At 36.2% G+C, this 16,922-nt stretch overlaps 1 protein-coding gene across 1 annotated transcript; it reads right to left on the bottom strand.

The window, feature by feature from the left end:
- Nucleotides 1–435: 435 nt before the first annotated feature.
- Nucleotides 436–4,146, bottom strand: LOC104244176 (heat shock factor protein HSF24). The gene is made up of 2 exons (XM_009799537.2): nt 3,437–4,146; nt 436–1,404 (listed from the first exon to the last, which is right to left on the bottom strand). Exons 1-2 carry the CDS (start codon nt 3,638–3,640, stop codon nt 730–732), a joined length of 879 nt encoding a protein of 292 aa, XP_009797839.1. The 5' UTR covers nt 3,641–4,146; the 3' UTR covers nt 436–729.
- Between the last annotated feature and the right edge of the window lie 12,776 nt (nt 4,147–16,922).

Raw genomic sequence — 16,922 nt, 5'->3', positions numbered from 1 at the left:
CTAACTTGGTTATTGAGTGTGACCCGAGGAAATTGCAGAATCCGCCAATCCGGCATAGCTTCAGGGAAGGGAACAAAATAACGCAATTTTTGGCCACTCAAGGATTTAAGCAATTGAGTAGCTCCACTCCCTATCTAATGGAATAGCCTCCAAACTCTCTTTTGCAAGCCCTCCACAAAGGATAAAACTGGAAGCACTTATAGTAAGACCATATCTACTACTGTAATTTCCAAATTAGTAGAAATTGGAAATCCTTTTGTAACTGGCACTACTAATGTTGACAATATGGTAGTACAACCTATGAATGAGCTCAATAGGACTCTCTATCCTTGTAATAGTACTAGTTAAGTAATAAAAATTCGTATTTCCATCAAAATGAAAAAATCTGTCAGCTAAAATGGAAATAATTGAATGATAACTTGCAGAAACTTGAAGTACCAAAACGAAATCATAAATAAGAAACCATTATTATGAGTTTTGACTACACAAACCAACCGACCTTGAGGCAGTGGGATATGACTTTGATAGTCCCCTATGTATATATATTTCTTGTTTAATATGTTGGGGTTACTGCTCGTAGTAATCTAACCCCAATACTACTCATACTAAATACTCCGTTATTTCATAATCACTGAACTTGTAAACTAACAGGCACTAAAACAAAAGGATGCATGAAGCTAATCTGCAGAAGTCCATTCTCTAGCTTCCCTTAATATTTGGATCACAATTTCAGTTACAGACCTTGTTACTCTCTCCAGGGGCCGAAGACATTTTCATCCAAGGCAAATTGTAGTCCATAGTTTTCATCATTTTCCCACGGGACCCAGAAATATCAGCATTCTCGTCTGGACCCCTTTTTTTCTTGTTCTCTTTCAGTAACACACCAAATAGTTTCAAAGTATCACCCTTTTCGTCATCATCACTACCTTGTGCTTCTAAATCATTAACACCACCAATTACCTCCTTGACCAACTCCCCATAGCTGGACCCTGAGGTTCCTTGGCTCATGATACGGTTGATCATGTCAGGTGCAACCTTCACATACTGATTCAAGAAAGCCACTAGCTCGTCGCACTGTTTCTTGGCCTGCGCGAGCTCAGAGCTCAGCATCTGGTTGTCTTTCTTTAGCTTCTCGTTTTCGTCCGACAAGTCTGCGAATTGGGACTTTCCCGGAGTATCAACAGACCCCGGGTTCTTCGAGTCAGGGGAAGAGGTGGAACTTGAGCCTAAGTCTTCCCCCGAATTGTCCGGAGATGCTGATGTGCCTGGTACCACGGACTTACCACCAGCTGGGGTTGGTGTCACGGTTTTCCGACGGCGTATTGCCGTGAGGAGCTCCTTCTGTCCTCTTTTGAAGTTCTCGTTGGCGAATTCCCATTTGTCTGGCACAATCTTTCGAAAGCCCTGCAAATATAAGCAAAGTCCGCTTAGTGCATAACAAAATCGAAATGTTCTTTGTGACAGTCACTGAGCCGTTGCTATTCACCAACACACCTTAATGAAAAGGATTGCTCTTTTGGGTGAATGTAAAGTTGGAGAAACATACTATCCTCTCAATCAAAATAGGCAAGTGGCATCAAAACGAGCTGCAGAGTTATTCCGTACCTATGTTGGTAGGAGGTAAAAATGTACTCTAGAAAAACGCAAGTTGACCCGGACATTACAGTCATAAATAAGGAAAAAACAGTATCTAAGTGAGATTGTCACGGCATAAGTTCACGAGTCATAACAAATGAGGGAAAACATAACCATAGGTTCTTGGAGTAGGATTCAATTAGTCATCTCCCTTGTTTATTTTCTTTTGTTCTTAATTTTCTTTCAATAAGTGTCGATTGCTTTATTGCCTCTTTGTTGATAGTGAACGTTTCCCTTTTCTGCTTCTAGAGGGTTAGACTAGGTAAAATACAGCCATCCCAACGCCTAAAAATAAGACCAAAACCACTTAGGAAGATTCGGAAGACTTTAATAGCCCAACTTACGCGAAAGCAATGCAGCTAAAATTGACCAACAATGTTCACACTGCCGTTAAGTTGGAATATTGAAAATATCTTAGACAATGGTTAGTTGAAGACAGAAAAAAGAATACTTAAAGCTGAAGTAGGACAGAGTAGTTGAAATTTAAGACATGAATTTTATTGGGAAAAAAAATGGGTAAAAACTGGAGTATTATTTTATGAATTAAATCTATTATTTCGCTTAAATCTATATTTCACTAGTATTTCAAATATGAAATTCTGACAAATCAGATTCTGAAATTTCTTTCAAGATATACTAGATTACTATTATTTTATATTTATGAAAAAACAAAAATATCTCTGAACAAATTCCAGCTACGGATAGGACAATTTTACTAGCAGTAGAACGTTCTGATAGGGACAAATATCGTGATCCACGTTTCCCACTTGGGTTTGGCAACCAATTGTGACCTTCTTTGGATCTTTTCGGGTTATGACACGAAGATGACATGTCAAATATCCACAAGGATCATTCACGTAAATTCCGGCAGGTGAGAATGAGGCGTTGTTTCTAGAGTTTTCCTAGCTCAAAATCCTATGGGATAATTCTTAAAAAATGTTATTGAAATTTACATCAAAATATGTACGTCGTATATATTTTAAAAAAACGCCCAATGCACAAAATATCTATGTAAACACATGATTTCGAGAGAGGGATCACCCCAATTGATGTGATGTAGATAATTTACGCTGGTGTAAGAATTATTTCACACCTTGAATCGGTCAAGATAACTTTTTTGTTAATTGAAAATCCCATATATATACACGCTGGTGTAGGAATTATTACACACCTTGAACTGGTCGAGATAACTTTTTTGTTAATTGGAAATCCCATATATATATATATATATATATAAATCACTTAATTAAAATGGAATAATATATATTCTCACTTAGAATTGTAACCATTAAATTTAAATACTTAATATCAACAGGATATGCCTTTTTCTCTCATCGAAAGGGTACAATATCGCTATTTCTGAAAAATCGGAAGAAAAAATAAAAACATATTTGACGTGTGACAGGATATGATAATGACTTTAAACTTTAGGCCTCAGTAAAAGATGAGATATCCATGTGACACCAAGTCCTGCGGAGTAGATTTCTAGAAAGTGCCCGAAACTATGTTTTCAGTGTTAATATATACCTAGAGAAAGGATTTTTGGAGCCAAGCAAATATTCCATGTTGGAAGGAATCATATCTTTCTCTATATTTATACATTTCTTTGTTATCCAATCGGAAATTGTAATTGGTTAAAAGAAATTCTGCACCCAATTAATCAACAATAGAACCGATCTATTCAAAAAATGACTTAATTACATGTGGAAAATAAGATGACAGTAAATGTCTATAATCAAGAATTTAATCACCGATAAGCAATTTAAAGAGAAAATTAAAAGAGGAGAAGGTAGGAACGTACATAAGTGTTAAGCTGACGAACGAAGCTGGAGAAATTGTTGTGCTTGAAGTAAGTGGGCAGCAAATCCTTTGCAAATTCAGCAGTTTTCCAAACCACAAAAGTAGTGCCGCTCTCGTTCCAAGATACGACGTCGTCGGTGGTCGCATCATCTACCAATTGGTACGTCTTCGTCAGAAACGGCGCCGGAACTGTCCTCTGCGACATCCCTTGTTTTTCCCCTGTATTTCTCTGTTTCTCTAAACGTCTATCAACTTACACAAAACTCTTTTGAAGATTTGGGCTAATTATGAGTTAGTTGAAAATGAAAAAGGAAATTAATTGAGAAGATCCTAGCTAGGGAAAATTAGAAGGAGCAATAACTGAAAAGCAAAAGGGCAGTGAGGAATTCCCAATCCCAAACATAGAAACCGAAGAGAAAAACCATAGAATGAACAAGGTTGTTTTTGGGGCGATTGATTATGATCTTAGTTTCTTCCATTGGCTCCTACTTTGCCAATCTTCACCAAGAACAACACGACCATAACTATCTTTGGCTAAATCTAAAGCTCTGGAATTTTCTGCCTTTTCAGTTTTCTCTCTTCTTTAAACTCGGACGTGAATCTACTACAGAATAATGGAATTACACAGAAGAAGAAATATTAATGGGAGCTAGTAGTAGGAAATGGAAGAGAAAAGATGAAGGGACAGCAAATATAATACGGAGTTTCTAGAAATATTTACAAGACTTTTCTGGAGAGGAACAAAGTCTTAAGACGGGCCCATACTAGAAGAAAAATACGCGCTTTTGTCGCATAGTGACAGCTTACCTCTTTCTTTTTTTCCTTATTCTCTTTTTCTTAGTGTAAATTAATGAAATGCGTAGAAATCCACTAGGAGCAAAAGTGGGTGACGAATTTCTTATTGAGAAGGTTCCATAAATTGATAGATACCAACAATTTGATAGATAAGTGTTAGTCTTTAATTTCAATTCATTAGGTGATGCTTTTTTGTATGGTAAAGTTGGTTTTTCTTCTTAGGTCCGAGAATATCAAACTAATCTTAAAACATACAGTGACATTCCTTGTGATTAATAAAGTGAATAAAGTATTATTAGGTTTCAGGTTCAAATTTTAAATGAAAATGAAAAATAGATTATTTCTTTTTATTTATTTACGTATTGTGGATAGAATCGTTCGACATTTATACTTATGGAAGATAACATATTTATAGTAAATTTAGTTAAGGTGCAAATAAATTGGCCTAAATTATATTATGAATAATATTAGTGGTGGCAAATGGTTAAAAAAAAAGTTATCCATTCATATTATCCATTAAAAATGGATTGAATAATGAACTTTTTAAAAACGGGTCAAATATAGATAAGAACCATATTATATTATTATTCACTTAGAAAATGGATAACCAATAAATAACGAAGGAGTTTAACTTTTATATTTGTAAAACTTCAAACTGGGGTTGCTCAAGTTTAGGAGACTAAGAATTCTCCCAAAAGTGATCATATCAAGAAGCCGTGGATAATATGAATATCATATTATCCGTCGGTTAACCCATTTTTTATCAGTATTAAATATGGATTGGCTCGGATAATTTATTCCTTTTTCATTACTCATTTTGGACCCGTCCATATCCTATCCGTCCCGCCCGTTCGCCGCCCCAAATTAAAATACTAACAAAATATAACAGATCGAACAGTCGGCCACACCTTGGCAAGTGGATAGAGTTCTCTTTTCTCCTTTCTCACCTAACAAACTCCAATTTGCTTGCACGCTTAATGACTTTCTCCTTTTTCCTTATTTTCCCTCGGGCCTTCTGATTATTTTCCATCTCTCTTTTATGTAATTCTTTTTGTTATCTTCCTCTATTTTTCCTTTTGATTCACTTTTATAATAGCAACAATATAACTTCCATTACCAGTCGACAATGTGCATGCTTCATATTCTTTTGACGAAAATATTACGTATAATTTAGAGCAATTCTGGAGGAAGAAGGGAGGTAGTGCGTAATGTGAGACTTTCGGTTCTAATGTTTGGATGGGGTAAGGTACTTTGAAAGTATTGACGGATGGTTGGCCGCCAATTTAGAAGTTTATAAAAAGGTATCAACTTTAAGGGTTATGTGAATGAAATTGTCAAGCATTATGACAAAAAATCTAGTGAAGTTCTATTCCAATTATGGATGAAGTTTAGATGTGGATTTGTAGATACAAAATAAATTTTATTTAACAAAAACACCTTTTTTCTCCTATATATATATATAAACTTTATCAAGGGAATTGGGTTATAATATTCTTGCTTCCTTCTTCTCGCAATGAGTTTCACTTTAAATCTAACAAAAAATAGTTTTGTGACTTTATTGTTATAGACAGTAAATTTAGTGACCAGGGGTGTACAAATCGAACCGAAAAACTGCACCTAGTCAAAAAGTTAAATCAAACCGATTGAAAAATCGACGAGGTTTGATTTGGTATGGTATTGAGTAAAAATATCCGAACCAAATCGACATATAAATCTATAATTTTATATACTTTTAAGACTTTATATAGAATTTTCTTTAAAAAATTTCTAGAAATATTTGGGATTCTCTTATGGGATGTAATATTTAATAGAATATGAAGTGCTCCATTTTTATTAACTTTAAATAATGTGTTGTATGATCACTTTCTTATCAAGTGTTACTGAAATACGTCAATCTCTTTGTTCTTCCATATTCATATGTCAAGATCTATTGAATTTTTATATCTTTTTCGAATTTGAAGTTGTATTTCGATAAATAAAAATTAAATAGTGTAGAACATATCATTATTTAGGTGTCATATTGATTTTTATATTTAATTATTAAATTTGGTTAACTTTGAAAGTGTACATCAACGAAAAATTATTGCCAGACAACTAAAAAAATAATTATCATGTGCTACTAGGAAAATTATCACATAAGAATATTTTAATAGATCATATGTTTGTCAATTTTTTAAATTTCTATTAAACATATATTTACTTATCAAAAATTTAATAAGGTAAGATTGATATATTATTCATGTAACAAAAAAAAAAAACCTAAAAATCCGACAAAACCGAATCAAGCCAAACCGATATAGTTGGTTTGGTTTGATTTTAATAAAAATCGAACCAACTCGATCCATGTACATCCCTACTGGTGACTATATATGAAATTAACCTTACACTTGCATTCTGGTTTTGCCAAATAAGTACAAGCTCATTTTTTTCCATATACATATATCGGTTCTTCTCGATCTCTTACATATTTGAAGAATAAGAGTGAATTCATAGAGGTTTGAGTTAATATCATGAAAGCTTTTTTTTTCCCCTTCAAAAGAAGAACAAGACTTGCTATCTATGGAAAATAGACAGTTTCCTGCATCCCTTATTTGGTGTAGTTAGGAAGTAATCGAAAGAAAAAGCAAATTAACCCTTTAGCAAGTAAAACTTATCCCTCTAATTAATGGGGTTAGGTTTAAGTTGCATTCACTAAACTTGTGTAAAGCCTTTAAGCCAAGAAATTTAAAAGGCCAGATCCCTCCAAGATTAATGAAAATCAAAGCTTACGTATATGGTTAACTAACTACTCCTTAGTTAACCTTTACGTCTCTTTTTGTGTTGCTTCCAAGAAATGGACAAATGGAGAAACTAATAAAGAGATCTCGCATATTCCTTACTTTAATTTTGTCAAGTCGTCTCACCCACCTATATTTCCCAATTGGATGGTTTGCTTGGTGCAGAAATCAGAAATGTAAGTAATGCTAGAGAATTAAATTAGTCAAACATAATGTCCGCTACGTGATTATGAGATTATGATGAATAAACATAGCTAAGATCAGATAAACTTTGCCTACGCCTCTTTGTTTTGTTTTCTAGTACTTTCCTTTTAAAGTTTGATCACGTATGAGTGTATGACCTTTATAGAGTAGTATTATATTTAGAGTTTATGCTGCTTTAATTAATCCTACTAAATATTGGTCAAACTTAGCAAATAAGTTGTCTAAACGCCCAAATTTTTAGCTCACTATTTGCGCAATTGGACTTTAAGTACTTACATACAATAGTAGTGGAGAAATTATATAGTCTTACAACAACAATAACAACAACATACTCATTAAAATCCTAGTAGGGTCTGGGGAGGGTAGAGTGTATGCAGACCTTACCCCTACCCCAGATGGGTAGAGAGGTTGTTTCCGGGAGACCCTCGGCTCAACAAAAGAGACAATAATATCAGAAAAGAAACAAAACAAAACGTCTGTAACAACAAAAGAAGCCAAAAAGATAATGACAACATCGTAAGAGACAACAAATAAGTGAAAGGACAATAACACAATACTATGGAAAACAACAAAACAACATAGACCGCTAACAGACCTAGACAAAACTCTATCAGACTACCCGGTACAAAGAGGGAAAAACTCTCAACTATCCCCTAGCCTACAACCTTAATGCTCGACCTCCACACGTTCCTATCAAGAGCCATATCAAACTTTATTATATCTTAATTAACTTTATTACTTACTTTATTTTTCATATCAAACTTGTCATGAATAGCTACTTAGCTTGTTATTGTAGGTACCGTAAAATTTGATGGTGCCCAAAAAAAATAATGTTTCACAGTTACTATACAGAAGTTAAATTTTGAAAAAAATGTGCTTAGATATACTCCATTAGTTTAAAATCTAGAGCAATTACCTTGCATGCGTTCTAAATATGCAAGGGAATACTCAACATGCACTTCCTTCCCCTTTCCCTCACCTAGAAGAATAACGTCCAACCTTAACTGATGGTATTGGAAAATTTGAACCAGAAGAACATAAGGTGGAACCAGCTATTTAATTTATATTATTCTGAAATTATTGGAGCACCTCATTAACTAAAACTCTATTTATGTTTGTTGGAACAACTCCAGATGCCCACCCGCAGAAGTAGTTGCATAGGCTCAATCTTGGTATTACGATACACCAACAGTAGGGCATTAAAACTTATATCAGGGGGGAAAAAAAACCTCTCTTCTTATTTAATAAAGATGGTGCAATTGCGCAGGGGCGGTCTATAGTATTAAACAGTAACTTTGCCCAAAAAACATTGGTATTAAGAAATTCACTAAACAAGAATAGTTAGCTCGGAATCCAGACCGTTGGACATTAACTTGAGATTGTTGTAAGAACTCATAAATTTTAAATCCTTGATTCGCCTCTATATATGCAGTTGCACCAATCAAACGCGATACTATTTCTTTTTTCAACAAATTTGTAAATAAATTAATAGAAACTGAAAGACCTAATATACAAAAGTTGCACAACATTGCAGGTACATATAAGGAATTTCTAATGATCTAGAGAGTATCTTAAAAATAATAATGGTTTCTATATGCCCAAGTCCAAGTGATACATATTTAAAGAGGAGAGAAGGAGCGTTCAAAATGGAAGTCTTTTTCAAACTGCAATAAAATGTTTAGACAAAAAACTATATATATTCTGCATGAACCCAATCATCGAACAAACCAAGGATACTATAACCCTCAGAGGACCATGTAGCTTTATAACATGTGCCACGAAAGCTACAGAAACCGAATGGGCCGTGAAAGTGGCTGACAAAGGAATGAAATGGCCATATTTGGACAAACGATCCACCACTGTCATTATTGTGGCCTTCCCCTTAGAACTAGGAAGACAAGTAATGAAATCCATTGCGATTTCTTCAAAAACAACATTTTATTTGGGTAATGGATGTAAGAGGCCAGCGGAACTTCTATTACTGTTCTTCATCTGCTGACAGCTTTGACAGCAACCACAAAAGCTCGTACATCTCTTTGCATATTGTGCCAATAAAAATTTAATGAGAGACGGTGAAAGGTTCTGTTTTTTTTGTTTTCCACTTGGTATCCGATACCTGTATTGGAGCCCGGTTATATTCGAATTCGCACCGCGTAGGATCCCATTCGGGGAAAATACTCCTTACCAAGGATTTTTCCATACCCAAGGCTCGAATTCAAGAGGAGCAGTCTCACTCAAATCTTTTGGTGGTTTGGATAAGGGTTATAATATGTCCAATTGAGTTTGAAGACTTCTCAAAATTTGTAAGCATAGGATGCTTTTGTCAAAGTGACCCTAGCTAATTTAATTTCCCACTACTATAGTGATCACTCTGCCCAAACGATCATGATTCAAACAAAGAAATCTAAGGGCACTAATAATTAAGTACGGAGTAGTAATTAGCACTCTTTCTCAATCTCTTCTTCCTTTTCAACTGGGTAAGGAGACACCGCCAAGTATATACAAAAATAAAATATCAAAGAAACATCTAGAGAATTTCCACCAACATTTCTGTATCATCCGTCATATTTTTCTTTCCCTTGACTAAGAAACAGTACAAGAAATACTATATGTGGTGGAAGAATGGAAATGACGATGAAGGGATAATTATATTAAATAAAATGGACCTACCGTTTCTTTAAGAGTTTAAGCTTGCACGGAAGGTTCTTAAAAATATTTACACATTAGGTCCAGGGGTACGTGGATCTAGAGCATTGGTTATAGGTTTACGTAAACCTAATAGCTTTAATTTGGTATAGTATTAGTGTAATATTACCTTGAGGACATTGTAGAATTTCATATACTTCAAATTCTGTTCTATCAATCTCCAATTAGATCATTTAAAAGGTAATTAAAAATAATTTTATTTAACAGACAATGCTTTTACATGCATACAAGTTAATAAGTTTACATGCTAGTATAATAGGTTAAATAATATTGATATTGTAAAAGTTCATTACACTATCAGTGCATATAAATTAAATCCTTCTTTCGAAATTGGAGTTATATTATTAAGAGTATCAGCGTCTGAATGCAACTCTTATAAGCAGTTCAAACTTTACTACCTACGTAAATGTTAAGACTTCTTGAATTCAACAGTTTGAAGTTTTCGTCAAGCTTTACGCGTGGTTCGAACTGTAGGTAGATACAACAGTTTTGAACTCTAGATTTAGTAAGGTAAAAATCACATTTCCCCAGCTAGCTGTTATTCCTGGTCAATTAATATATATATATGCCACAAGGCCTATCTGTCATTTCTGCTTATCTACATTTTGTTATTGTTAATTAGACTTAGGTGTTGGAGAAAAAATTAGACAGGGTTTCCTGTGTCCAATGTCTATGTTAATATTACAAACTCAGCAGTCAACCCCCATGGAAAATCGGTTTTTAAAAAATTTCTTATGATATTTTGAAATCCTGTGAGTTATTGCTTCAATTAAAATAGTTCGTTAATTAGTAAACATGTCGTTATATTGAAACTACACATCTAAGTAGATAAATAAAGGTCATAGTGATATATTAAACTTTCTGATAAGACAGTTTTAAATTATTTAATGAAAACAATTTGGTTATGAATGTTCATTTTAATTTGGGATCTTTGCATAATAATAGCATGTTTGGCCAAACTTCTCAAGAGGCCAAAAGTACTTTTTTCCCAAAAACACTTTTTGGCCAAGTTTTTTGGTGGGAAAAAAGTGCTTTTGGGAAGAAGCAGAAGCAGTTTCTGAAAAACAGAAAAAGTAACTTCTTCCCAAAAGCAGAAGCAGAAGCAGTTTTGACTTTTCTTCTTATCAAAAATACCCTTAACAAAATACATTACATACCAAAATAACCGTTAAACCTAATACTTAGGATATTAATGTATAAGTATTTCTTCTTATTTTTAGGATAGTTTTCTAATATATATTGACTTTAGGGGTGAATGCTTTTATATTTGTTGAATAATTTTTTAATATATTTAACTTATATTAAAAGAATTAAGTATTTTTTAATTTTATTTTCATATTTTATTTAAATAAAACAAAAAGATTTAATTATTTCCTATAATAACAAATTTTTAAGATTATTTAAATACATATAATATAAAGTATTAAGTAAATCTATTCATGTCCTTATTCATAATTTGATACTTAAAAGCACTTTCTGAAAAGTTTGGCCAAACAAAAATTATTGCTCAAAAGTGCTTTTCAAAATGATTAGCTAAACACAAACTGTTTCTCTCCAAAAGTACTTTTTTCAAAACCACTTTTCAATGTAAGCTGATTTCTCCAACTTGGCCAAACAGGCTATAAATGTTGGAGCGTGGCTACATATGGGTTTGTACTGTATTTTAGTTTATCCCTCAAGTTATTGGACCAACTTAGCATATTAGTTGTCTGATTTCGTACTAGTAAGTATAATTTGGCTTTACATTTAATGAAACGTCATCGCCTCCTAATAAAAAGAAAAACAAATCTTTAACATTTTTCAGTTTGTTGGTATACCAAATCAGCCATTTGCGATTTACACTTTGTGCAAATTTAGTGTAAATTGCCCAAAGAACCCATTTATTGCGTTAGCATTACAACCTTGATTTGGTGGTTTATAATTATATTACCCTTTTAATCGTCCATGAAATATATATTACTTATGCGCAAGTTGATAGTTATATAGTACAATAAATCCAGCATTCCTTCAATGATTTATGTTACGTCAATATTTTGCCGATTCTTAATTAACTTATGGAATATTCGAATTTGTAGAATAAAGAGTTTACTTTTGGCAAACTATATTGACCAACAAATTGCTTGTAACCCTTGGCCTTGTATCATTTTCAGACAACCATGTTATTAATTAGTTTTTGGGATCTCTCTCTGTTATATATTACAATCTATCCCATGACATGAGTTGCCTAAAAACTTCAAAAGGGTGTTAGAAAAAATTTGGATCACTTCGTTTCTTGTTTTAAGCTTTCAGATTGAATGCTCAAAATATTTTGATATGATAACTCACAAGTCGTTTCACGTGTGAACGCTGAGAATGGGCAACATTTGGCATTTCTTGGTATGCTATACTTGTTATCTTAAGATTTTAAGATTGATATAATTTAAATACTTTTTCACTCTCAAACAACATTGGTGTTTCATCACTCTTGCATTTTTCTCTGAGTCCATGTTTCACACGTGGTAAATTTAACTTGCCGACACTAGGTTTTATCTGTACGATCTACTTACGAACGAGTAATAAATTTAGCGCTCTATATAATAAAGTACTAAAATCACATACAAATAAAGGAAAAAATGATCACTAGAACGCAAACATGAATACTCATCTCTTGATAATGAGTAAGTTATTTTTTTTTTTAAAACCACAGCATCCGAATCGAGGCATTCTATACCTTTAAGCAAAAACTCCAATAACTTGTTGCTTTCCGGGTGCAGGAGGTTGTACAAAAAATATATACTACTTGTCCATTTCGCATTAATATTGAATGTGTGACCACATATTTGGTGGCGATTAAAGAAGACAACCATGACAAGGAACGTGTTAAACCTTTTTGTTAAATTAATTAAGTAAATAATAATAGGTAAATTCTAGTTAAATATAATAAGTCCTAGATCCAAGATTGATAGGTAGAAATAACCTAAAACCCGCATTCAAAGCTATTTAAAGCCAAAAAGTGATTTAATGATATTATTGTGAATAAATGAAGGAATGAAGACAAGCAATAAATATGATGAATAGCAATAACTGTAAATAAAGAGAATAATTCACCCAAATGTATAACGAGGAGGATGATTCTCTTTCTGACAATGATGTAAGATAGCCAAACATGGGAACATCAAATACTTTATCAGATCTGGTGTAGGAAAGCTTGGAACAACACAACAAATCGAAACTTGTATAAAGATAATGTGTGTAGTTATGTGAGAGTCAACTTTTCTAGAGAGAGCTTATCAAGATAAAAAAAAAATAGATTCCCTTCTTTCTCTCTCTATTCCTACTTATATGGGACATTCCTCTTACCTACTGAAAGTACAAATAGAGAGAATATTCCTCTGAATATTCTTTAGAAATATCTTATTGCTAAACTAACCGTTTTGGCCGATCTGAGTGCTCGACCTCGACATTCGCTGCTCGGCTTGCCAGTGTTGCTTCTTAAGCATGACCTCGGCCTAATTCATTCTTACTCCTTGTTTCAACCGAGGTCCCTTCGATTAGATTTTGACCCATACAGTTAGTCCCCCACCTGTCGGGATTGTTTTTGGACGAGCTCGGTGGGCGGACTTCGCCAGTTGCAATTTTGAAAAATCTGAGCACATTGACCGAGAAGTGACCCTTTTATGGCGAGGTGATGATGTGGCTCTTCAAGAGCCACACCTGACCGTTACGTCAGTTTGAAATGACATCATTTCATTATGCGTCATTATGGCGCATGTTCCCAATACATTACATCATTTCCGGCGCCTCTTCTGTTTCGAAATTAAATGAGGCGGCATTTGGGTTTTCTCAATTGGGGTGCCCATATTCTTATAAATAGAGATAGGTATTCCTCATTTGAACTGTTGCATTTCTAGAGCCTTTGAAACCTGAGTTTTTCCTTCTTCAAGTTTCCAGCATCTGTGTTTTCTTTCTCCCTTCAACATTCTTTGCTATTGTCATCTCCTTTATCTTTGCATTTCCTTTTCACATACAATCAAGAAAATGGCTAGTGTTTCCTTCGATCCTGTAACGTTGGTTGTGGATGCACCTCCTCATGAAGAAGGAGCAACCATGGTAGAAGAAGAAAACTTCCCCACCGTTGATGAGATAATTCCACGTTTCGGGCAGGCTAGGTCTGACTTCAAGAACCCACTTGAGGATGAACCTAAACCCGTTGTTTCTGAGATGGATGTGGCGGCGATTACTGCATTTAGGGCTAAGTGGCGAATCTCAGCCCGCGTTGAAATCATCCCCGTTGGTAGTTATGTAGTGCAAATACATCGCAAGAGTATTGCGTATTTTACGCGTACCCGTTCGTTATTGGCTACACACTTCCTCTTCCTTCCTTGGCGGAGGATTTTTGTCGTTTTTACAATGTGTGCCCGGCTCAACTTTCTCCATACATATACAAGCTATTCCTCATACTTATCAAGTACGCGGAACTGGCCAATCGTGGTATTTATCTCCACCATCTGCTTCACCTCTTCGCCCCAAGTTTTCATAGGGGCACGGTGTTTCATATACGCCATCGCGGGACCAAGGGGTTGGTGGTGAAGATGGACAATAAAACTAATCAGCGTTTTTGGGAAAATTTCTTCTACGTAAAGACAGAGCATGTGGTATCGAACCCCAGCGGATTCCCTAAGGAGCAGAACTTTGCTCGTAAGTATTTTTCTTCCAAATGGCTTCATTGTTTATTTTGGGCAATCTGATCGTTCTCCTTCTCTGTTGCAGCCGAGCGGGATCCTCCTTCGCTTGTCATTGACATTCGCGACTGGGTGAGTCAGGTTTTGCCTCATACTGTGGGAATTCGCTAGTGGTCGCACTTTAATAAGAGGTTTGGGCATAGACCTACGGCTAGTGAGTTATTTTTTACTTTGATTTTTTTGATCTTTATATCGTCGTTTCTATCTTGTCTCTTATTTATCTTTCTTCGTTTGTAGGTCGGAGGGCTTCAAGGACGGCGATGGCTCATACGCCTGCTTTTTGCCAGTTTGGTATTTCGGCCGAGACCATATTTACTGTGGTGGTAAGTGAAGCTGCTCAGGCCGTTGCTATTTCTCAAACCTTGACCTCGCATTGTCCTAGTCGCCAGGTTGCTGCCACACTTGCGGAGATTCTGGCTTCTATAATGTTTCACTTAGTCAATGACTCAGACCAGGGCGAAGATGGAGAGGCTCCGCTAAAAAAGCGAAGGGTAGAGGCTGATAGGAGAATGGTTGGAGAGGAGCCGGCAGGGAGTGGGCCTGAGTTGACCATAGCCGAGCCGAGAGGTGGTATGGCCTTGGATTTAGAGACCACGCCTCCTTCGGACGTGGAGATCACCTCCGTGGAAGAAGGAGGGTGACTAGAAGCGGCTGTGGTCACTCCTTAGATTGGTCTGTCAACGTCGGGGCAGGCCAACATTCCATCTTCGGCTGAGGAGAGGGCAAAGAGGGTGATCGTAGATGATTATGAATCTGGCTCTTATGTTGATCTCGGGGAGGCGTGGATATTCGACGAAGGGCTTACGCGAGTTGAGGTGAGAACAGATGGATCCTCTCGCTCGATCGTAATTCCTTTGGATTGCGATTTGGTGGAGGATACGGTGAGCATGGTCCCCTCCTTTGCTCCTCTTTGCTCTGTCGCCGAAAATGGGACCCTTCAGGCGCTCCGTGATTCCGACTTGCCACTGGGCATATCCGGGATGGCTTTGAGGGTAAGTTTTGTATCATTTCTGCAATTTGCGCCTTTTACTTCTCTTTATTATTCTTCTTCTTACTCTCTTTTCTTTTTCAGACTTTCATTTCTGAGATCGAGAGTGCCCGTTGAGAAGAGAGGCAGAAGGTCATTTTTCAGAAGATAGCTTCGAAGTATGTCCGTTATCGTGACAAGTGGTATGAGATGCGTGCACGGCTTAGAGCAGGTGGTAAATACCAGTCCCTTAGAGACGTGTTGGATCAAAAGGACGAGGAGCTTGTGTGAACTATTTGCAGGTGCAGTGAGCTTGAGGGGTTTCTCAGGTCCAAGGATGAAGAACTCGAGATGAGCAAGGGGGTCGTGGCCTAATGCATCGACCTTCAAGCGTAAGTGATGACCTTGCATGTGGAGCTTGAGAAACGCTCAATTAGAGTTTTCGGTCTGAGTAGTGAGTTGACTGAGAAGGTGGCTGAGTTGGTGAGGTCCGAGGAGGCTCGGGTAGCGGCTGTGGGAAAGCCGGCGGCGTTAGAGAGCGCTATTTGTGTCCTTAGGTCTGAGCGTGAGATCGATGCGAAAACGATCATACTGAGTGAGACGCGGCTTGATGTGTGGATTGGTGGGTTTGAGAAAGAAGTTGAGAGCCTAAGTGAGCAGGTCGCTGCCCTTGAGGCTGAGAAGGCACAGTTGTTGGTTCGACCTTCTTCCTCTTGTGTTTCCGCTTTTCCTGACATTCCTCGTGATTTATACGAGATGTGGATCCATACTGAGGCAAAGCTTGACATATGTAGGAGCTTGATGGCAGTGGGGAGGGTTATTGAGGTCGACTTCGAAGATGCCCGTGTTAGGGCATGTGATGTGAGGCATGCCTATGGTTATGACCCCGCTACGCCGGAAAATGGCGATGATGAAGAGGACTTGGATGGGCTTGCATCCGATCCTTGGTACGATGATGAGTATTTTGATGGTGCGGGCGAAGGTGGAGATGGTGTTGTTGGGCCGGGCAGTGAAGGTGGTGATGGCGCAAGCAGAGATGATGCAGTGTGATTTTCTTGTACTTAGTTTTTTTTTGCTCTTTTCTCTTTTTTTTAGAGGGGGAGGGGTGGTCTTTTTCGCCCTTTGTAAGATATTCTCTATTTTGGAATGGAATGACTATTATTTTTTTGCTATATGTTTTTGGTTCTTTTCGTTTTTCTTCGTATGCTTTTTCCTTTATAAGAGTTCCTGACTTTGTTGACGTGATTGAGGTCAAATGTCGATTAATTTGAGCGAGGTTGATTTGAACTAGGTCGAATGTTAATGAATTCGAACGTA

This window comes from Nicotiana sylvestris, chromosome 2, assembly GCF_000393655.2.
Source record: "Nicotiana sylvestris chromosome 2, ASM39365v2, whole genome shotgun sequence".
NCBI lineage: Eukaryota > Viridiplantae > Streptophyta > Magnoliopsida > Solanales > Solanaceae > Nicotiana > Nicotiana sylvestris.
This window is presented reverse-complemented; position numbering and strand designations above follow the sequence as displayed.